The 24,536-nt window shown below is 38.1% G+C and overlaps 1 protein-coding gene across 7 annotated transcripts in view; it reads left to right on the forward strand.

Moving 5' to 3' along the window:
- Positions 1-24,536, forward strand: part of CAMTA1 (calmodulin binding transcription activator 1) — an 884,829-nt gene that overhangs the window by 855,521 nt on the left and 4,772 nt on the right. For 4 of the 7 annotated variants that reach the window (XM_072426016.1, XM_072426011.1, XM_072426015.1 and 1 more), the window contains 4 exons: positions 290-361; positions 1,948-1,968; positions 4,860-5,053; positions 5,899-5,973. In XM_072426016.1, coding sequence (XP_072282117.1) covers positions 290-361; positions 1,948-1,968; positions 4,860-5,053; positions 5,899-5,973 — 362 coding nt within the window. Of the gene's footprint in view, positions 1-289; positions 362-1,947; positions 1,969-4,859; positions 5,054-5,898; positions 5,974-8,439; positions 8,471-24,536 lie in introns of all 7 variants that reach the window. The other 3 variants (XM_072426012.1, XM_072426014.1, XM_072426013.1) reach the window with 3 other exon arrangements.

The following is a 24,536-nucleotide window of genomic DNA, read 5'->3' on the forward strand; positions in this document are numbered from 1 at the left end:
CAAAACTGCTTATTTCCTACACAAATTCTTTACAATAAATGTTTTTTTACACTGTGCAGCATTTATTTTTCCAATATTATTCCCAAAAGTATCAGTTTTTTGTATTGCACATTCTATCCTGCCAGAGTCATTCCATCTATTTCCTCCAGTGAACCAATCTGACACCTTGTTCCTCATCTTTTCCTATCACCTCCTACTAGTGACAGGAATTGTACAGTAGGTCACCCTGGCTTCCTTCCAGGAGAATCGCTATCTGCACTCACTTTACTTCTGTCTCCACTCTGCCCAGGGTCGTCCATTGAGAGAACAACAGGATGTGGCTGCCGCCGTCATTCAACGCTGCTACAGAAAGTATAAACAGGTAAATTGCCATATGCTGTGCAGTAAACACAAAATATTAGTACTTCTGGCCCTAATTTATTTCAGAATGTGTAAAGTTACTTAAAGATCAACTTTAAATAGAAACTTTTTAAATATAAATAATGAGCCTGCACCTTTTAAAACTGATTGACAACAAAAGCCACAATGATTTAAAATAACAAAGCAGCTGAAAATATTTTCCGTGCTGCCTAAAGCACTAGAGACGAACACGATGCCTTGCTTGACGGCAAATAGGACATCCAACTCTAAAAATAATGAGCCCCCATCCACATTCATTGTCTTGTTTTAAATCATAAGACACGCAATCATGGCAGACACGTTGGGGGTAAAAATAAATACATAGATGCCACACATATCAGAAATGATTTGCTGAGCAGCGACAATAAGCCATTGCGGTCGCTCGATAATTCCGCTGTGTTTGTTATCCACTTTTAGCTTTGTTTCTGTCTGCTCCTGTTGAAAAGAAAAGACTAAATTAGCAAACCAGATTTACTTAGCTCAAAGTGTAATGAACCAATTCCTATTTATAAAGCTGGTGTTCGGCTAAATTAAAAACAGAAGTGAATGCGGTCTGCGGGGTGTTCGTAATTGGCTTCATTGAAAAAGGGAATTGCGGTCTTTGGCTTCCCAGCCTCTTCAAGGCAAAAAGAGAGGAGTTTAATGGGCTGAGCGCAGTTTGTCTAAAAATATCAATCCTATCGAAGCTTTCTTAGACGAGAGGCAAATGTTGTGCAATAGGTTTTTGTATATATTTTTTAATGAGATTATTTTTAGATTTTTTATATGAAAAGGCTGAGTGCAGCTATTCAGAAGTGTTAAAAAATCTTATACAGCTATTTGTTGGCTGAACAAATTATCCATCTCTTACTGTTTGCCTGTATGTCCTCTCTCTCTGTATCTATCTATCTATCTATCTATCTATCTATCTATCTATCTATCTATCTATCTATCTATCTCAGTAAATTAGCCCCTTTGCATGCATATTCAGCTGTTTGCCTGATGTTTATCTAAAATAAATCTACCATAGTGACAGGTTCACTTTGAAGATGGTTGTATTAGCCTTGCTGAGTTTTTATTATTTTTTTTTCTCTACAAGAGATCAAATTAATTTAGAGAAACATCCGCACACATTGTGTTGAAGGCCTACTTTACTTTGTTGCATATTCAATAAAAATTGCTAAATGGGATTGGACATTAAAGTTTTATGGATGCCATAAACAGCAATCAAGCAGAAAACGACAGGCTGGAGTTATTAAACATGAAAGCCAACAGGCCGCCTCGCTTCTATCGCAGTCCAGAGATCAACCAAATGATTGCCCATAATAAGAATCTGGCTATCAGGGGCCAGGCATATTAAACCGCTGTTCTTAATTATGTTCGGGTCATCACTGTATTGTTGAAGTCCGCTGCGTCTCAGAATAACAGACCTTTATGGCTGTGCAGCAACATCAAGCTTTCAGTTTGTTGTGCTTGCTTTAATATGTCTTCAAATAATTAAAGATGAACTGACTGCATGTTTCTGTTCTTGTTCCTGACTAATCCATTTTATATCATTCTTTTCCCAAGCTTACATGGATAGCCTTGAAGGTAAAGACTAATATTTCATGTAGTGGTGATTGGTGTTTGTGGCTTGCTCAATGACAAGCAGAGTTGTCATATTTTATTGGCAAAATGTGTATACCTGGTTGCTTAAAGCTGATCCAGAAAATGTGCAAAACCAGAAGTGCTACCCCTGTGCTGAAAAGGTTAAATTCTTGTTTAGATCTAGGAGGGATCTTTATGGCCATTCTTCCATACGACCTTCGGATTGTATGCAGAGTCCTTGGTGTCTTGACATATGATGCAGAAATATTAGTCCTGCATTGTAGGGGATGGCATCAGTGCTTGTGACTGCAGAACAAAACAGCTTATGGTTGCATGGAGGAGGAGCCTGTGGTAGAGAGTTTGCAAATTGCAGGCATCGACTTCATCCCCTATAATGCAGGATAAATATTCCTTCATTGTAAGTGCAGGAATTGAGGTATCTGACCACAATCCAATGGTTATATGGAGGGGGTGATGCATTTGTGGTTTTTTTAAGTGTAGTAAGTCTTACAATGTCTCTCAACATCTCCTGCACTGCTTTCAAATATTGTTACAATAATTAACACCTACTGGGACCCGATGTCCCTTCTGACTACTGTCCTAGACACTGACCCATTATGATAAATACATCATGTATCAATACGTGTCCTAACAAGTCAATAACAAGAAGGATGAACTTTTCAACATGATGTCTGTAGTTCAGGATTTTTGTTGCATTCCTAAACAGAAAGGTATACCTCAGTTTTCCCCTATTTAGATGAATATTTGACTGTGGAAAAGTTGGCCCTTCTGTTAGGTTGTGCTCCTGTTGTGGAGATTTCACCTAACTTCCTGTTCTTGCCACCACACAGGACACTGCAAGACAGGGATAAAAGGTCTTCCCTAATCTTAAGTATGGTTGGTGTAATTTCCCAATACCATCCTGTCCCGAAGCCGCAAGCAAAAGTGAGAGAATGTTCCCAGTGGGGGACAGACATGGCATTAAAACCACAAAGTTCTATTCTTTCCCTATTCTAATAATAACAACTAATGTGCATTTCTGGAGGACCAGACCTTGTAGTGCCCCTTATCAGTCAATTCTTTTTTTGAACGAAGCACAGAGACTGCAACGTGCTTGTTGAATGTTGTCACCCTATTGAAGCCTTCACTCACAGCACCAGGTTAATCTCGCCGTCTCTTTCATATGCGTCTTTAGGTTTATTTTTATCTGTGACCTTTATCACAAATAGCTCTCAATGACCAGCTATTTTCCACAGATAAATACGCTTGCATTGTCACTGATCGTGCTATGAGGGCAGAGTGACAGATGGCTCTCAGCAGAGTCCGCGCACCCCTCTGCAAACATCGGACTCACGGTGGCAGCGTCACACGCTCTGCTCAGGAACTGGCTATTTATGGAAATACTTATCTTCATTAGGAGCTGCTAATTTTACAAATTATGTCAATGAAAGCCTAATTTTACCAGCCTGAGCTATCCAAATCTGATGCTGAAAATGTATGAGCTCCGTAAAGTAAGGTCAAGCTCAGTTGAAGCATTCCTTTTTATCCATTTTATTTCAGGTAGATCTAATAAAATACAATATTCATCATAATATGAAGAGAATTGATATGTGGTAATTCCCACCCTCTCTATCACAATATAAATGTCTTATTTAGCCACCCCTCTGAAGTACGTGATAAATTTAATAGAGGTAGCAAAGAGAACAGAACGACACCTAAGCATCACCCTCTAGTTCTGTTCTTTTGGCTACCTCTATTCAATTTATCATATTATATTTGCCAATCCAAAATAATATTTTATGTGTTCATGCTTTAATTAAAAATAATTTTGATGGTCCTGCTGTGAATGTCTTTGTTCAGGCCATTTCTCTAGAGTAATAATTGTGTCCCAATTGGCCACTGCAAAGTCACACTGTCACTTGCATGGGGATTACAAGCAGCCCTGCCAACACATATCACACATTTATGGTGGACGGTTAGGAAACAAAATCTACACCAGTGATATGTAGTGGAATATATGCATGCAAACAGGAACTAGTTTAAGAGTTGTCAGGAGTTAATAATGCTAAGAAGTACAAAATTGGAAGGTGTCAATAGTATTTTATATAATTTTTAGGAAATAAAATGCAAAGAGATTCAACTTACCTAAGGCTGCATACACACGTGCAATAGATATCGTTGCAAACGAACGACTAATCGTCCGATATTTGTTAACAAAAAAAGTGCACAACAATGAACGAGGATTGTCGCTGGAAACGAATGACCATCCCAGGGGATTTAATTGGGCGACGATTGTTTGCAATCTATTGTGTGTACGGCCGTTCAGTGACGGTGATCAGAGATAGTTCTTCGATCAGGGATGGTTCAGTGGTACACTTTCTTTACATGTCACTTCCTGCATCGTTCAAACGATCGTATCTAGCATGTGTACACTATTGGTGGATTATATTTGAACGATCAAATTGTTACAGAATTGTGCACAATATGATCATTCAAAATAATCGTGCATAATTGTTAATCTGTTGTTAGTTGTTCATTTTCTAAGGACAATTATTGCACGTGTGTACCTAGCCTAACCGTCTTACTATGGTTGGCAGCAGTTCTGAATCTGTGATTCCCAATTTCTTCCATCAAAATCTCATCAGTAACACCTCTTTGGTTTGCTTTCAGGAATTGCTGTCACGTGGCAGCAAAATCTCTGTTTAAGATAAGGAATAAAACTCCAATTGGGTTCCAGCAAACCAATAAAATGCTGTAACAATCTGCCCTATAATGTTTAGGAACCTAGATGGCTGTCCTCAATTCCACATGGAACCAGGACAAGATAAGAATTGTAAATTGTAACACAATCTAACGTTTTGGGTTTCTAACACTACCATCCTTTTCGTTTGCAGTATGCACTTTATAAAAAGATGACACAAGCTGCAATCCTCATCCAGAGCAAGTTCAGAAGCTACTATGAGCAAAAGAAATTTCAGCAGAGCCGGCGTGCCGCGGTGCTCATCCAGCAGTACTATCGAAGCTACAAAGAGTGCGGCCGGATTCGGCAAAAGCGCCGGACAACTTCCCTCGTGCAACAGAAGCTGAGGTAGATATAATGCAGCAAAAAGTCACTGTCTTTTTTTTTAAATAATTTCTATTGAGATATTCCAAAGTTTACATGACAATAAAATGGCATGTTACACAATGTTTGAAAAAAACAATATGAAAACAATGTCCTGAGAAAACACAAGCCAAATACAGGAAAGAAAAGAAAAGAAATAGAGGAGAGGGATTGGTGGGGGGAAAGATGGGGGGGTTGTCCCGTCTTAATGTGTCAGTTCTGATATCCGTTACATCTGTAGAGAAAGAAAAATTCTGGGCTGGAGTAATAAATACACACATATTACCAATACCCCCAAAACAATTCTGTTTTCTGTTAGTATATCATTCCCTATTGAATGATAAATAGATGAAGGCAGTCAGGTTCCCCAGTCTTTGGTTATCCTGTTCAGGAATACTTATTGTCTCCAGACTCTTTCTGAAAATGCAATCCAAGACTAATCGGCTAGTTGTCCATTTTCTATGTAGAAATTCTCATTCTCATTTCCTATTAAAAGGTTGCTCAGCTTTTAAACATTGATTATGGGTTAAAGAAAGGGTCATACCTATACTCTGATTTTTAAATGGTAGGAGCACTGTGCATGAAAGGGCAGAAACAAAATAAAAAGTTATGTCGTGGCATCAAGCAATCTCTGTTGTAGATTAGCTACAAGTCTTTTTATTATAACAGAATTCTACTTCTGGAATAATATGGACCCAGGCAATTCTGTAAATATCTCATATCTTGGTTGTCATGTTCTTGGTTAAATACACCACGCAGTAAAATGTACTTAGGAAATCTTGCTTGGAGCTCTTTGCTATTCTTTTAACATAATAATTATTGTTCCACAGAAGCAGTCTTCTGACGAAGAAACAGGATCAAGCTGCTCGAAAGATTATGAGGTTTTTACGTCGCTGCCGTCACAGGTATGAAAGTGACTCGGTGCAAACTAATTGTGTTTAGCACATACATGCCTAATTACAGGCTGTTAATATTGCATTACAATGATATTGCAGGTGGACATCAGCAAGAAGACATCTCTAAACTCTCATGTCATTGTGACAGGTGCAATGCTACCACTGGACCAATTACTAACCAGTCTCATGTCACATGACTTTAAAAGTAGTTAAGGCAAGTTTGGTAAATAAAACACTATTGGGAATTCCTATGCTGTAGATTATCTGCATGCTCCTATTAAAGAGAGAAAAACAATGCACACTTTTCACCAGATTTTACCTTTTATTAATGTAAGTGGTCAATGAAAGACAATTTGACTAGTGGCTGTGGCATATGGGTTTTATCAATCACTTTTACAAGGCAGGTCTGAATGTAAATGTTGGGAATTTTTATTTTGATCAGATACAGTATGCAGTTGATATATAGCAGTTTCAAATCGGGGACTCCAAAAGTATTGAAGCTGTTTTCCGAAGTGGATCTGCTGTGTACTTAAGTATTAGTAATATTTTTCTGCAGGCAGAGGAAAGTTACTTTATGCTCCCAGAGTTTCTTTAACCTCAACCTCTCAAACTAAATAAACACTTTATGGCCAACAAGGGTAACACCTACTCTCAGCGCCCTCTTCCTCTGCAAAAAATTTCTTGCTATAAAAAAAGAAAAAAACAGGTGCACTTGAGGAACAAAGGGTTGTGTCTCCAAGAAGCGGATTGCTGTATCCTCTGCAATATTTATTAATAAGCTTTAACAGGCTGCTCAGTGAGCTGACCCACTTAGTCAATAGCTCTTGCAAATTAAATCGCCAGCGCAGTCATCTGTCTATATCCAAATGAACTAGCTGTAAATACGGGCAACTGTTCATAAGGACAAGTTAATTCCGAATATTTTTCATGTGTCGGCTACCAGAACTGCTACAGGAAAGGAATGAAGCTGAACAAATTGTGTGAAACAGAAGACTGATGGTAGAAAAGGGGAAACCTATTGTGGGCTACGCGGCATATCATTTCAATGATAGGTGAATATTCAGTTAAGTACTTTTAAGGATGGACGGGCTGTCATTGTTTTAATGACCACGTCGGAAAAGCAATAGACAAAAGACAAGACAGATTGATTGAGGTATAAAGGAGAAGCACTTCGGGAATATAAAGGGGGTAGATCAGCTAATTGCACAAATGCTGCTGATACATCCCTTTAATATATTTTACAATGGGTCACAGAGGTTGGAATAACTATAGGGCCTCTACAGAACCTAAAAAGTATATTTTCATGTAGGAGCAAAAAAAGGAAAATTAATAGTAAGCTGAGACTTCCTTCAATCACAGTATTAGCATGGGCTACATTGAACTAAATTGAAAAGTAATTAATACATTCAGAGATATAAGCAGCTGCTTTTCCCTGTAAATTTTCAGCTTGGCCCCAACTCCTTCGATTGACTTATTGACCTCCAATGCTACCCATTCCATAAAGTAGGGAAGTTTGGAAGAGGCAGGACAAGCTTGACTTTTACTAAACACATCTCATATTTATCACATATCTCTGGATTTACTGGCTTTTTTGACTTACATTTCCAATAAGTGTAACTTCTGCACATGCATTTTCTTTACAGGTGTTTAAATTGCTGAATGTTATAAAAAAAATCTACCTTTTTACCAATAAGGTGGTTTAAGCTAAAATATTTATCTGTAATCTCAATTTTTATGACACCGTGTGTGTTGAATACTTGAGAAACTAAACATAAAATGTGATTTAATTTGTGTGTATTGCTTTGCACTTTCATGTTTCTTAAAACAGAATATCCATAAAATATCCATAAAATTCTGTAAAACTGAATTATTTAGGGTGTGAGTGGGGAAATCTGTAGCTTTCTTGCATCTTCAGATTGTAACACCTCAACCAAAGGATACACTATGGAAAAAATAATGCAACAGTTTTTTTGGTGTAACCCAGCATTAGAATGTAACACCTGGTGTACAATGGGGGACATTTATCAAACAATTTAAGGAACACAAATACAAATCTGTCTCATTCAGCACAATATGTTGGACAATTTTCTAGCTGGTGACCCTGAGATTGGAATCCTAAACAGCCAGTAGACAGATTTTCACAAGTTTATATCAGATTAATGAGACTGAATTTTATTTCATACAAATGCACAATAAAGTAGTGGTCAGGTGCAGGTTTTATTCTGTTTTTTACTACTTTAGAACAATAAAGGGAATATTTATATGAATATTACTGAATTATAATCTGCCTTTGTTACTGTTAAGCACCAACAGAATTGATAAGTGTCCTCCTATGTATTTGTGAGTTTTTGCCATTGTAACCCAACATTAAAACATAACACCACAACTAAATCATGCACTGTGGAAGTAGTACTGTATGTGTGAGTTTTCTTTCAGCTGCCTAATGGCTGTTTGCTATTGTTTTGCTATCTAAAGCCCTCTGGTGGACCATAGACTGTTCAAAAGGGTGAGTTTAGTCTCTGCAAGTTAGAATCTCTTTTATGCGTTCCTAACCCGTTGCTTTGTGCCTGCTTGCATGAGGTTGTAGCCAAGACTTGTCTGCAAGATACACTTCCATGCAATGATACCAGAAACAATAGAAGCCATTCTATTGCATTTTCTGATCTGGAAACCTTGACGGTAGCACATGGGTATGCGAAAACTTGCATGAACTGCCTCCATGGGCCCTTAATAAACCATCACCGGCATGCTTAGAAAAGTGGTGGCAGGAACTTGACTTGAAACATGGTGCCTGTTTTTCTGCCGACCAAAAGCACACACAAGGGGAACATTTAAAAACTGGAGGTGTCCATCACAGAAACCAATCAGATATGATTGGTGTTTACAATGTTATTCTATTTTTCTCCAGTTTTATAAATCCTTCCTCCTTTCTGAGTTTGCTATGATTATAAACCATTTAACATTTTGCTTGTTGACCTAAATATTACAGCCTGCTGTTGATTTAATTTGCAATCTTCGGGTTTCTGCTCAAGATCTGCAAACAGAAGAGTTAAAAAGCACCATCAACTTTGCACACTTGCACACGCCATACTCTGGAGAACACAGCCAAATCAGATTGTTAGGATCTAATAAAGTATGTAACTGGTTTTCTTAAATCCTAACTAAAACTGGATCTCTGCATAGTGATCATTACTTATATTAGTATAGGTAGCCCCGTGTTTGGCTCTTTTATGATATTGAATTTTAGACCATGAAAGAGCCAATCTACCCAAAAATACCCTTTAGCAGAAGGTCTGTCCTGGTGTTCAGAGTTGTCCCCAGTTTTTTTTTATTTCTTGCATATATTACCTCCCAGCCTTAACACCCAACTACTGGGAGACCATTTAACCCTTTGGAGTTTTAGGTGTTCCCAGCCACCTTTGTGTGATCCAGCATTTTCTCTTACATTCTCCATAGTAAAAAAAAATATAAATCTAGCAGCATAATGGGACAGCACAAATTCATTGTGCAAACTAGTTAATTCATAGCAGCTATTTCTCCAATAGAGTCCCCAAGAGAGAGAAGATCTCTCAGGTCAGGGTGTTTTCAACTCTACTCTGTTCTTCCAAACACTGAAATCTTGGTTTTATTAAGGGCACAATAAGCACAAGGGGAAATAATATAATATACATACACTGTGGTTATTACTTTCTTTGCAAAGTATACCCAGTTACTATGAAGTAAATGAAAAAAACAAGATTTTTGCTTGCACATGGCTGAATGACTAAAGTCAGCTGACCTTATCCTCATACACTAGGATAAGATATTCCTTGCCTAAACTCCTTTAGTAAATCTCTGTGCATGCAAGGCTGGTTTTAGGATGGGGCAAACTGTGCAATTGCCCAGGGCCCCAGTTGACAGTATGAGCCTAATTTATTAAAGCTCTCCAAGGCAGGAGAGGATACACTTTCATGGGTGAAGCTGGGAGTTCCAGAAAACCTGGAATGAATCTGGTCCAGGTTTGAAAACATTTGCTAACAAATAGTAAATTACTTTTAGGAAAGGCTAGTTCACTGATGAAAGTGTATCTTCTCCAGCCTTGGAGAGCTTTAGTAAATCAGGTCCTATGGCAGGGCTGCAAAGAGCTTGATTGTCATGCATTTGGGCCCCCCACTTCTTTTTTGCCCGGGGCCTCATTTTATCTAAAACTGTATCAAGTGTATTGATTTTTTTTAGTAGCCATTGGAGGTGACAGAGGTATAGACATCCACTAATGCTTAAAAAAGTATCACATTACCACATTTGATATTCCCTTTTAAATGCAGCTGCCCCTTCTGCAAACGCTGTACTTTCATCACTGTGCACTGGCTCCTAATGGATTGACAAGCTGTGCCTTCACACAATGGTTCTGGCGGCTGTGCCTGGGTGAAAGGTGCTCTTTAAATGGTTGTACAATACTCTACTCTGCATTACCTATTTTAAGATATTAATGCTAAGCACCATTTCTGACTGCATGCTGGTTTATCTCAAACTTTATCATCTTAATTATCTAGTTCACAGAAAAAAAACATACACTGATGCAACAGATTTGTAGCCTGACAAATGGATTTCTTCATGTTGGTCTGCAGGAGGCCAGGTTTGATACCCAGCTGTCATTTAACTGCAAGACCATAATGGAGAGATCCCTCTCCCCCCATTCCTGGCAGAGCCTTCACAGGCTGAGTTCAAAGGCCTCTGCCTGGGTTATTTCTTTGAGTTCTTAATTAAAGGTGGTAAGAGCTGACAGGGTGGTGACAACATTAGTGAGCTTTAAGCCACGTCTCATCTGGCCACAGCTATACCAGAGCATGGAAGTCCCCCCATCCAGGCCATCCAATGCAAAAAAGAAGGCCTGAGTTGGGACAGAACCCTGGTCATTACAAGGGAATCCTACATACAGCTGTGTTGATGGAATGCTTATGTGTCAGTAAAGATTTGTCTATGGAATGCTGCTTTTTCGAAAGCAAGTTTTCCTATACAGCAGCGATCATCCTAGTCCCCCCTGTGTTCATAGGCAGAATGTTTCATACTTTGTATTTTTCAAAAGCTCAAAAAGCATAAAAGAACAAGATACTTTTTACATAGTTTTTTCTTATTAAATATAAATGTTGGGATTTTGAATAAACAATGTTAACTGAGGATGTTTTAAATATGCATTTGACTAAATATTGTTATATGATTAACTGTGCCTATTCATTCTAAAAATTTTAATGCCACCACATTACATGCCACCACTAATATGCAATGCATTTTCATTATGTGTGTGGCTTAAAAAATACTTTATTTTGCAAAAGTTAAAACAAATCAACTCCTATGTTACTTTTAATTTAGAGAGTTCAGTTAGATAAGGTCACCGCACCTCATAAACTATTCTTGTTATGCTATTGTGGTTGTATTACACCTCTCGTCAGTTAAAACAAATCATTGATGCAAAACTGACCCCTAAAGTTCACTTGTAGGTACTACACTGATCCCATCTGTATAAAGAATGAGCAAATGGGCTACACTGGGTGAACTTGTTTTTCCCTCGTTCTCTTTAAGGCAGGCATTGCTATCAAACTTTTATAGCAGCTAAATTTATTTTTTATGTGGAATAGAATATAACATAAAAATGTTTTTTCAAAGTATTTTAAAACCAACCAGATATTTTATAAAGCATAAGTTAGTATAAAGTTTCAAAAAATGTCTGTTACATGGTTATATTTAATTTATTTACATTGATTTATTTTTATTTAGTTACATTTACATTTAGTTATATGAAAGTTATATGAAAATCCTGCCCTGTATGTGTCCCTCAAAGACTGAAGTTGGACATTGCTCTATTTGAACCATTGCACCCAATATATCCATTTATAGAAATACGTATAGATTTATTCTTTTATACAGATTTTTATTTAGTATTTTCTGCATTTTTGTATCCTGTTAATAGGTTGTCAAAAAACTGATCACACATTAAGTTTGTTTATACTTGCATTTTTAACTGTAAGCGGACCTGATGAGTTATCTTCATTTGGAGCACCACAACATGAGCAAGTGTCATGCAGAAAAGTATTCTGGGTATTTATCCCGGCAGCTCCCCTATGCATCATGTATCCATGTTTTTGAATACAGAACCACTGCCTCAGTTACTATCCTCCATGATATGCTTTTGGAATGCACTTTAAGAGCAGGTCAACAAGATTTTATTTACTTTCATTGGGCAGTACAGGCAGTGGTTCAGAAGCTGCATTTGATTTACTTTGTGTTGTGCTGCGTTTCTTTGGATGCAGCATGCAGACAAAGCAGGTGAAATAAAACCTCTACAGGGTTAAACACAGACCTTTTTAAGCTGGGTGGGAAGAAGTTGTAGGCGGGTGGCAGCCACTGTATTGTGACCCAACTCTTCAGTAACCACCCAAAAACAGCCAGGTGTGCCCGGCTAAAAAGGCCTGGGAAGAACACTACTCTATATAACCTTAATATAAATGCTGCATTAACTATTTAAACACATGCATTTCAATTGCATTTGAAGAAGAATACCCTTCAACCTTGGCCCTTGTTATAGGTGACAGGGCCAATTAAAAGTGTGGCTGTGGGTTGACTTCATGTTGTTAAAGTGACCATGACTAGGCCAATAAAAGCTCATTAACGGTATTGGGCCAAAAACTGTTCCTAAATGCGGTACCTGTTTCTCTCTCTAACCCTGCTGATCCCTTTGTCTGTGAACTACCTTGGCCCATTCCCTGCCATTTAAAAGCCCGAACCTTTGTAAGCCCTTGATTGAAAAGGTAGGGAAACTGACCTTGACTTAGCTGGAAGTTGAAGCTCCTAGTACAGGCTGGATTTAGGATACAAGAGTCACAGGGACACAGGTGCCAAATAAAAGGATCAGGCCGGCTCATGTTGATTGACAATAATTTAGATGATACTTTTAGACTGCCAAAGAAGCGCAGCACAACAATGCCTGATAAAATGAGTTTAGACCAGGTCAGCTACCCTTGTCCTGACTTGAAGGCACCTTCAAATGTCTTAACCTGGCACTCTTCTCTCCAGCCTTCCCTTCAGTCTTGCACAATTGTACAGTAACCTTTCCTATACTGAAATAACATACTGTAATTTCGTTGCTCAAGTTCCCCTCTTTCTGAATTAGAAGTTGCAGCAAGTCAGTTAAATCCTGCCTCATTTTCTGGCTGCGTACGTCCAGTATCATGTAGCCTTTTTTTTCCTAGCCTGACTGTCACTGGACCTTCCCCCCTTTTAGTTTATTGGGTATTCGTTTTATTTCAATCATGGACGCTCAGCAGCTTGCTAATTTATTGATTTATGATCATCCTGCATTGTGTAGGGAAGCACATAGAACTGGAGACAATAGAGACCATGCCACTAGATCTAAAATAAGACTGTAATGAAAACAGAGAAGTATTATTTTAAACATTGTATTAGTGTCTTGGTGAGGGGGAGAAACTGTCACGATGGGAAGACGGGCACTAGGGGGCTTGCACAGAAGTAATGTGAGCCCTGAGAAGGGCCAAGGCGCAGAGTCTAAACTGTAACCAGGTCTTCTCTAGAGCCTCTAGTGGTGATGATGGGCGGTCCTTAGGCACACCAGGGTGAGCAGGATGATACAGGGTACCAAATTACTAGGCAGAAGAATAGTCAAGGAAGGCTGGGGTCAAGGCAGGCAGCAAGCAAGAAGGGTCAGGTCACAAGCTAGGGGTCAAACAACAGGGATTCAGGAAATAGACACCAGTGACAGAGGGGCCACTGCAGACACAGCAAACACAGGAGACACTGGAAGCAACAGGAGGCACAGGTGACACAGGGATATCCACAGACTGAGAGGAACACTGTAACAGCACAAGGGAATTCGGGGAAAACAACAGACCGGGCAACGGGGGGTTAACACAGAAGCGGGACAAAGGAAACACCAAGAGTGCTGTGTCGGAGCTAGATAAATAGCCAGGGATGATTAGGAGCCTATTTCCTGATTGGCCAGCAGGATGGGCAAAACTGATAAAGCTTGGAAGAGTAGGCACGCCCAGAGTCAGAACTGCCCGCAAGCGCAGGAGAGAGACGCCTGCGCTTTAGTGTTAAGCGGTAAGTGTGACAAATATATGCACATTAACTTTAGCCTCAACCTAATCCATCAGTATTTACCATAACATCTCACAGTAAAACATAGTGGTAATATAGCAGTTTTGCATGTATGCTCTTTATTTTCAATGAAAAAAAATACCTAGGAATCCTTTTATTAGAAATAAATTCCTAAAATTTACAGCAGAAGCACTGGTCATTCAAGTTGCTGTTTAGTTGGTCAGCTAACCCTTTTCTCCTTTCTCAGACCTCAGATTTCTCAGACCAGATTTCTCCTCTCTCAGACCATTTTTGAAATTATATTGGGTATAACTAGGGAGGGAGCAATGTGAGCTGAGCTTTTAAGTCACTGCTGGAAGGCTGAAGTAGGTTGAGGTGAGCTGCTAAGTTGATATAGCGATGTGTAAACAGGGTAAACTACTCTGGCTTACAGAAGAAGGACTTCAGTGCTTTTGCTGTGAATTTAGGGAGGAATGGTTCCTTGGTGCAGCTACAGAGGTCAGTGATGGCTTTTTTGTAAACCCATTTTTATCTTTTTATATTTAAATGTATGTAGCATGGCCACGTTTACTCTTTAGGGTCCTAACCTAACACTAACATAACCCTTAAACAAGACTTTTACTTTATTGGCAAAATTGGTGCAGGATTGGAGATCCTTCACATATGGAACATGAAATATATTGCACACTTTGGATAGCAGAATAACTAAAGGAGCCAAAATTGCACCTCAATTGGTGCCATTAGAAAGGATTTCCAATGCACAGTTGTATTTTACTGGTTTATTTTTAAACTTGATTGGTATAGTGGTAGTAGAGGCAATCATTAAGAGGAAAAATTTAAAGCAGACTTAAACCACAAAAAAATACAAGAAGGTAGTACCATTTGAAAATAGAGACATGCAAAGTCTCTTTTGTCAAATAACTAACTCTCTGGCTTCCGGTGGCTTTTTGTTTAAGCTTTAAACTACACAGTGCCACCCGCACTTAAAGCTGGCCAGCGGAAATAATGTAACGCCTGTGCATGTGCAGGGGATAAAGTGTTCTTACCTTTTTAGCCAGGTGCACCACCCAGCACTTTTCAATAATCACCCAGCTATTTTTGCGTGGTTACTGAAGGGTTGGGTCAAAATACAGGGGGCTGCCACCTGCCTAAAATTGGTTGAACACTGCGATACATTCAATTAGTGAGAAGGATCGCTGTCTCCACTGGAGTCTGCCATGGAGCTGATGGTGAAAATGGTGCCTGTCATCGCTGCAGGGTGACAGCAGAAGATAAGTATCTGCCATATATCACATATGGCAGAAGCTCACCACCCACCAAGAAGTGGCTCCACTTTTATATCATACAGAATGTCCAACACATTACCAAGCAAAAAGAAAAACTGCATATGATGTCAAAAACTAACCACTGGAATTCACAAGTAAAAGTTTCTTTTTTTTTGGGGGGGGGGGGCATAGTATTTTATAATTGGGCATAATAATGTCAAACCCAACAACACCTACTTCTTTTTGAAAGCTCAAAATACCATCAGTGACAAATCAATAACATTAGTGTTGTTTTTACCATTATATGATTTATTACTGGGTAAAACATTAAGTACATTGAGTAAAAAAAAAAAAACTCCCGAAGACACCTATCAGACTTTCAACAAGTGCCCTAAATGGAGGTCACTAAAAATCAACTTTCTCTACTGCATTGCCAGTTAGCCAACTTTGATTTGTGGTATAGACTGTACCTACAACAGTGTGAGTTACAACTTTGCAGTTTGGGCGGTAGATAGCTAAAGATAGCAAAAATAAAAAAATGGCGGTTTTCTGAAAGCATTTTTTAATTGGTAATATGAGCTATGCAGTAATTGTTAGCAGTTCTCACGACTGATTCATTTCAGTTCTAGAGGTTATATGTCTGGCTAAATCAGCAGTGCTAATTAATTACATTTCAGAGGAAGTAAACACCAATCCCGCACCCAAGCAACTAATTGGATCTGGCTGTAATAAATGGAACATAATGTAAATGTTATTGTGTTTTGAATTAATTAAAATATTATTGTATCTCATAGTGGGTGGACTTTTTAATTTAATTTTTTTGTACCATTTTAGTGATGAATCCAAATAAAGGCATTTTAAAAATATTTTTTTTTCCATGGATGAAATTAAGACTGCATTTGTTTTTAACACTTTTTGAAGCAGCATGAATCCTTATATAAACCGTACATTTTTAAATACTATGGTTAATCAAAGGATATTAGTTTAGTACAATATTAAACTGGATATAAACCTTTTGTCTACTGGGAAATGCTAGTAGACTGAAGCACGTAAGACTAAATACAAGATTTTAATAAAACTTCCCTTGCAGGTCAGGGGTAAATGCTTATTAAGGTCTGGTGGGGTTGTAAACAGCAAGTTTAATTATCATATTTCCTCGTTCCCACAGACTTCTCCATGAATCTGGTGCCCCAGCAACCTCCTCCATTTAACATTCTGAGCTGTGATTACAGGCACTGACATTATCTACTACAATGCAGGACCAATTGTCCTGAATCGTGGGTGATGAGACCAAGAGCCAACATATAACCTGAATGTCAGATGGCGAAAAAGCCATGTTGGCCACTGGGGAAGCATGGCATATTAAGGATTTGTAAACTTAATGCTTTCATCCCTCTAGACCTATAGAAGGATTTAGTCCATGCAGTGCAGAACCTCACAGAAACAAAGCATTAACTTGTCACTCGGTACATAACACCCTATGTGTGCAGGGGAGTTACTTTGTCACAGTTTTCCAATTCACATCTAAGGCTGGGTACACGCGTGTCGTTGGAAAGGATCTTTCATAATCTTTTCCAATGACAAAAGACTGCATGATGCATGAATGAGTGCTGTACATACATCACCGTTCTGCTCCATGGAGAAGGGAGGGGAGGAAACAACGTAGCGGCACCCTGCTGCGCTCTCTACCCTTTACTTTCATTATGATTGTTTCTTGGTCGTCGTCTGTGTATCCGCCAGGACAGATGTCGGAACAAAGGACGACGAGTGCTGTACACACGCCCGATTCTCTTCCGATATCAGCCCCAAGACGATTATCAGATGAAAATCATCTGATGTGTGTACATAGCCTTAGCCTACCTCCCTGATCCGCTACAACAGCCCTACTGAAAAATCCAAACATCTGGGTATGGGACCCACATGCATGTCCCTTAAATCTTCCACAATCAAGTGGTTTTTTTTTTATCTCTTCAAAGTTTTTTTTTTTTATTCTAAGTTTTTTTTGTAATTTAACTAGGTGTATAATCACTGTTCTCTTGAGTGTAACTTAAGTATGCAAACACTGACTTTCTAAAATCGTGTTTTTTGTATAGGAAAGGGGGTGAATTTAAAATATAGGCATATTAGGACAATAGAAGAATTGATAGTAAAGCAATAAAGTCTGAAATAAACATATAAATCTATGTAAGCGTAAAAAAAAGTTTTAAGTAAAATTCAAAAAGAAAAATGTATGAAAGTTAGGTGATAACATTGATATATAGACCGCATAGTGTTTAATAACACAATACAGATACAGGATGTTCTCTGAAATGTCTCTACAGCCTAAAGGTTTTCTGGCAAACTACAAACATTTCATATATTACATTTCTCATAAAACCAAAACCTAAAATAACCATTATTTTTAAATCATATTGTGTATGCAGAAGGCTCACTGACCTTCAAACCTAGCTGGCCCTATTAAAACTTTATATGGGCCTAACAAGGTCTACAAGACTGGAGGAAATAGATTATCACGAGAGAACTTGGGTGGTCGAGCTAACCTGGAATGGATTTCTTAAAAAACACTAGATCTTAGTTGGCAAATATTTTGAATCTGATTCATACCATCTGTGCTGGACCAGGTTCACCCATGATGGTCTATCCTCTCCAATCTTTAGGAGCTTTAATTTATCAGACCCATTAGGTCCTCAGTGGTATCCTGATATATTGGTCTTTATTCAATCTAAAAGCACAATACAGCATTGCACTTTTTATATATTTCAAAGCTTTTATGATTACTTTTAAGGTCTAAATCACTTAAAATGATTCATTATGACTAAGAAGCAACTTTCAATCGGGCCTCATGGATGCAATGCTATATTTATACCATGCTTTCACCCACTTTTATGGCAAGATACTTATATCAATATGTGTATATGTATAGATACTATATCAAATTTATAGTGTAGAATTGACGAAGTGAATACAGTGTGGTTAGCCCTTGGCTTTGTCGTTTGGGGTAAGAATGGAGGGTGGAAGGGAAGGGGCTTGCATAAAATGTCTGTATGAATCGGTTTCATAACTATGTATGGTTTTGTATGATGCCACAATGAAGATTTCTTTCAAATAATTTTCTTTCATTTACTTCTTGCAGGGTCTGAATGTTTTTGGAGCAAACATGTGTATATTAAATTGCAGAAAGAATTCTCAGAGGTGTCAGTCTTTTTGGGCCACTCTATCTTTTTTACTTTCCATTCCTAATGAGATTTCTGGAAAATGGCAAGATATCACATACCCCAATTACCCCACATGCACTTTCAGCTCTAAGAGCAACAGGTAACTTAACAAGACATCTCAGTGTGCCTGAGATCTTTTTCTAAATTACCCCCCCTCCTTCTAATGCCGTACTCCTTCTCTATGCTCATACATTCACTTTGTTAAACCCTTCTGTGCTGAATTTCCAAATACATATTATATTCTTTAACCCACTTAGGTACTCTGACTGTTGCCAAATGCAAAGAGATCTGAATATTATTTAAAAGTGTTAAGTACAATGAATAGATTATATTTTATTTCCATAGTATTTGCATTCCTCCAGTTGCATACTAATTAAAAAATATGTGACTTGATAGTAGAATAACAAAAAAATAAAATTTTACTCATATTTTTGTAATTTGAACATTTTAGGAAGAACATAGACAATTTACTATTCTTATTGCAATTATATTGTCTTGTATTATATTTTTTCTAACATAATATTTGTTTTCTATTTTTTGCATTACTTACAGTAATGTTAATTAGATTAAAGATCACACTCCAAGGTAAGATCCCTGTTAATTTATATTTAGGCTTGCGGACCATCAGGTCTGTCTGTATTTAGCATGACAACTGAGGTAGTTCACTCTCCTCAGAACACTGCTCTTTTTTTATTTTTCCATTTTATTTTTATACAGAGTGCATGCGCCATACAATTCTGTCAAATGTGGCTGATAGAACATTATTTCATTTTATTCTAATATTTTTATTATTAAAAATAGAGTATGAAGATACATCTTAATGATGAGGTTAGATTTAATTATATGCAGCAAATTAAAATGTACCCTTATGCAGGATATATTTATTAAATGAACAGTGCTGCGTAATATGTTGGCGCTATATAAATCCTGTTTATTATTATTAATATTATTATTAATAATATTATTAATAATAAAGTACTTTTTTTGTAATACACAATACATTGTACATAAGGCTCATATAGTAAAAAAAAACAAAAAAAAAACTATTTTGCTTTCCCTGAATGAGCCAAATATTTGTGTTCCACATGCTCCCCCTCTCAGACACTGCAGATCACAGCGGGGGGGTTCAGTGCTGTCAATCCACAAAGCAGTGGGTGGGCCTAGATGTGGCCAGGTGCTGATTGACAAGCCGCAAGCTTGTAATAGGCAGTGACAATGCTGACAGCCACACCCCCTGCAATATCTTTGCATCCCAGTATAGTGCAAGCAGGCAATGCCTAAATATCTGTGCTGTAAATTAGGGAGTAGTGCAGCATTGTTGTCATCCCATTTTAGGAAGCTGTATTAGGTAGAAATAATGATTTTGTAGGACAAAAAAAAATTGGATGCCATCTTTAATTGTAAATATATGGATTTAAACCCCTATAAAAAAGATGCCTGAATTTTCCAAATACACATTCATTAGTCCTATTTATGACTGCTTATTAAGTATTAGCCCTAAGAAATCTAATCAAATTCTTTTTAGGTGCTTGTTAATAAAAATCTGATTTACAATATCTAATAAAGTTTATAAAATTTTCTTTAGGCGCAACAATTTAAACAAATCTTAAAACTATATCTTTTCAATATCCTTAACGGAGGAATATTAAATAGAGGTACTGTATATAAAGTACATCTTGAACACAATCTAAATAAAACTAATATTCTTTTGTTCAGCAACAGTAAGGGTTCTAAGTCTTACCTACTTTATTTTCCTAATATCCTGTCAGCACTGAAGGGATTACAAAATCAGATCTGGCTGTAATTTACAATTTTATTGTACACCAAGGCTTTTTTTCTCATACCTAGAGCTCATCAAAAAAGACTAACATTATTTTCACTGCCGCCCCAGGGAATTTATTTGTTTGGTTTTTATTTATTACTTGACTGCAAAAAGTTGTCCCTTGTCCACTGAGACATTTTATTGAAAGGGAGGAAACACATATTACAGGTTTATGACTAGAAAAGAAAAGTTGTGGACACCTTTTGATTAATTGCTTCTCTTGTAAACAAAAAAATTCCTGGGGAATTTGCTTGAAAATGGCTTTAAGTATCCATCATTTCTGCTAAGAGCAATGTTTATGTATGGGGACATTAAATGACCAGAGATTAGTTGCCTCTTAAATGGCTTTGCAAACATTTCACATACCCTGCAACCTGTGACTTAATTATTTTTTTTTTCAATGCCATGTTTCGGAAACAACAATGGCACCACAATTTGACTTTTGCCAATTGCGGTGTTACTTTTGACAGATATACAAAAAAAAGTGATTTTAGAAATTAAAGTTTCTGCGATACGTAGCCATGTTGGCATATGTTGAAAAACCGTCAAGAGTGGCACCCTATGTAAGCCTGGATGTTAGGGTTTCTATATGCTGGGTATGTAAAGCACTGAGTGAAATGGTAACTTGTAAAAATTCTGTATGTGGGATGAGTGCAGTGCTGCCTGGAAAATGTTGGCCTGAAGGTGACAATGAAGTGCATGATAACAAAACATGCTTCTGAATGGAAGACAAGGGTAATGCAGAGATAAGGACAGGCAAATGCTAAATCTTAAGGTGCGTACACACTTCCAATTTTTATCGTTCCAATCGAACGACGAACGATCGATTGGGCAAAAAATCGTTCGTAAAAAAGTAACCAACGACGCCGACAAACGAGGAAAGTCGCTGGAAACGAACGACCGGACCGACGGATCGGATTGGACGACGATCGTTGAACATCGTTCGTGTGTACGGTCGTTCGTTGATCGTCCATGTTCAGAGCATGCGTGATGAACGAACGTCCGTTCACTTTCCTGTCGTGCACATAGTTTCTCTATCGCTTAAACGATCGTATCTATTGTGTGTACAATATCTACGAACGATCGTGTCGTTACCTCTATGTGCAAGATCGGTGCTATACGATCGTTCGTGTATATCGTGCAGGAACGTTCGTCGTTCGTTTTCCGACGATAATAATTGGAAGTGTGTACGTAGCTTTAGATGTTGTTAGATCAGCTCAATCAGATCAAAGAATAGATTGAGTCTTGGCTGAGGTAAAAGGGAAAAAAAGGTCATGCCAGAACAGGATCACTGGAAACACACAGTTAAAGGAGCAGGTATAAGACAAAATTGGGTATCAGTGGTTTAGGAAACCAGTGCAAGAAACCAAAAGGAACAAAAGACCATGCACAAATAATGTGCTGGCACTCTTCTATTCTAGTTACTTAATCTCTTCTTATCAAAGGAGGTACAAAGCTGCTGATAGAACTTAATAACAAAAGGGTCTGTGGCTTTGAATGAAGGCCCAGCAGTGCAAAAACACACAGACCTGCGACTGAATCCAGGTAGCGTTGTCAAAATGATTTAAAAATGAATGCCCTGATCTCATGCCTAAACAAATCTGTCAATTGTTTTAACACGGCACCTTTTATTTACCTTTTTCAGAAAGAAATACCCAGAGCACTTAGGTATAGGGAACATTGGTCTCTATGTAGTAGACCAGGGGTGCCCGCACTTTTTTGTCTTGCGAGCTACTATTAAAATGACCAGGTCAAATTGATCTACCAACAACTGTATTTGGACTCTTGTGCGCGATAGAGTTCAATTTGAAAGGCTGGGCTCTGCGATCTACTCGAGCTGCCTTTGCGATCTACGGGTAGATCGCGATTCATGTGTTGCGCACCCCTGTAGTAGACAATCACCAGGCCTAAGCAATGCCTCATGGGACTGGGAAGATAAGACTGGTGTGAGCTTTAACCTAAATGTCGTGGAGCCTAGGTTTTTTTTTTTTTTTTTTTTTGCCATACTCCTTCAAACTAGGTAGTAGGGAGCAATGAAAAGTAAATGCTGCTGAGAAAGCAGCATTACAGTTAACTTGTAGGTATATGTTATAGGTATTGTCTGAGGGTTTATCCCCATATTAAGCACACATACGGAAGTGAATTTGTGCTTTTGGCCACAAAAAGCATGTGACAGAATGGAGTTCTTCTTTGGTGCAATTTTTATAACAAGTTTTATAACAAACTTCACCACAGTGTGACAACACGACAATTTACTGCTCCTCCCGCCCTCACTGTTTCCATCAATATATAAAAGTGTGGAAACTTTTTTAAGACTCCCTTTTATATTCCTACACAGTACAGTGTTTGCCCAGTCCTTCTTCTAAGATTTGGGAATCCTCAGCTTTCCCAGGATCTCGATCCCCAGAAGTTCGTATTAATACCCCCATTTAGTTGCCAAAGGTGATAGCTGGGGTGTAAGGGAAGTACATTTTTATTGTTTTTTATTTTTTAATATTCAAAACTGCATTTTTACATGGGTGGAAAAGTGTATAAGTGGATCTCATTAAATAAACTGCTTATCACTCTACCAGTTGTTTATTAAACTTATTTGGCTAACTGTTAATCTAACCAATTTATTTGTCTGATATGGATTAGGTCAGAACAGATTTTTCTTTCTTAGTATAAAAAATTGCTATTATTGGGTCCTGTTTTAAGTTAGGCATATGAGTATTTTTTAGGGTTTAGGTTGCTGGTTCCAGGTAGAGGGGCTGCAGATATTAGATATGATTTTTTATCACACTATAGCATTACTCCTTACAAGTGTTTAAACTTGAATATTGTTCTTGATTGAAGCATTCATAGCATCTTGATCTTTTGGCTTTGTTGTCCTAAAGAAATATTTTATTATTAAATTTAAAGTAGGGGAAAAAAATACATCACTGATTGTGGCACAAAGACACAATTTACTATAGCAGAATATTGTGGAAGGCTAATGTATGGTAATGAGTTATTCTGTATATGTTGGGCCAGCCCCTGAGTTATGCATATCAAAAAAGAAAAAGAACATGAGAGAAGGTTTTTTTAGCAGCCTGTAGTTAAAACAAAGTTAGACAATTGCAGAATGATGCACAATAGTTTAAAGGTTTATTGGTTATATATTTGGATCAGGGGTGGGCAAACTTTTTCAGTCAGAGACCACAATAAAAAATTTGAAAGAGGGGGCGGGCTGATGGGAGAGTGGGTGGGGGTTATGCCATCATGACGCCACTGAACGGGAGGTCATGATACGATAACCCCGCCCACTCTCCCATCGCAGATTTAAGCCTGTGATGGGAGAGTGGGCGGGTTGTGTGCAGGGACACAGCCTGCCCACCTCAATGAGCTGGGATACCAACGGGGGACGTGCTCCGCGGCTCAGGCGCCCCCCAGCGGGGTCCTTCTTCTGGCCCTGCTTGGGGTGGCACCCAAAGGGCCGGAGAAACAACTGTATTGGGTCACAAACTACTGGCAAACCATCTAATTATAATCCTATTCAATTTTATTGACTTGAAATGGACATGAAACAGCTTTTTTTCAGCAAGATACCAAAATGGAACACAAGCAAGTACTGCTGCCTGTAGCTCAACTTCTCACTCAATAACTGAAATTGACCCTGTTCCTTCCTGCTCTGGATGTACTATGTGAAAACTTGGTATGTACTGTGGTGGGATAAATGGGATCATCCAGATCCAACCAGGGCCATGTAGGAAATCAAACAAAACTGTGACTATTTGTCGCTAAAACATCTCAGACTCCTTCTATAGTACATAACCAATGTCTTAAAATTGGTGGGAATATACCTGCCATCCAGGACCCAGATACAATACTTTTATATTCACTGATCTCAATATAAGTAAGACAGAGTAAATTCATACATTGCATATGTGTAAACCTAAACCTAGATAACTAAAAAGCATGCACAGGTTCTTGGAACAATGTCAAGAAGTAACATCTTCTAAAGACTGCCAATTTATAGGGGTAACTTTGTATACTAGTCTGCCATACCTGAAGAGTTTTATACTTAGTGATGGTGCAAAAAGTATCAATCTTAACCTACCAAAATCAAGATATGGTGATGGCAAAAACAGTCCCCAATAGTAATACATTTGCACTCATGCACTTGATGGTCTGCTTTCTTATGGAGTTTGCCATTCATGA

Source organism: Pyxicephalus adspersus, chromosome 11 (assembly GCF_032062135.1).
Source record: "Pyxicephalus adspersus chromosome 11, UCB_Pads_2.0, whole genome shotgun sequence".
NCBI lineage: Eukaryota > Metazoa > Chordata > Amphibia > Anura > Pyxicephalidae > Pyxicephalus > Pyxicephalus adspersus.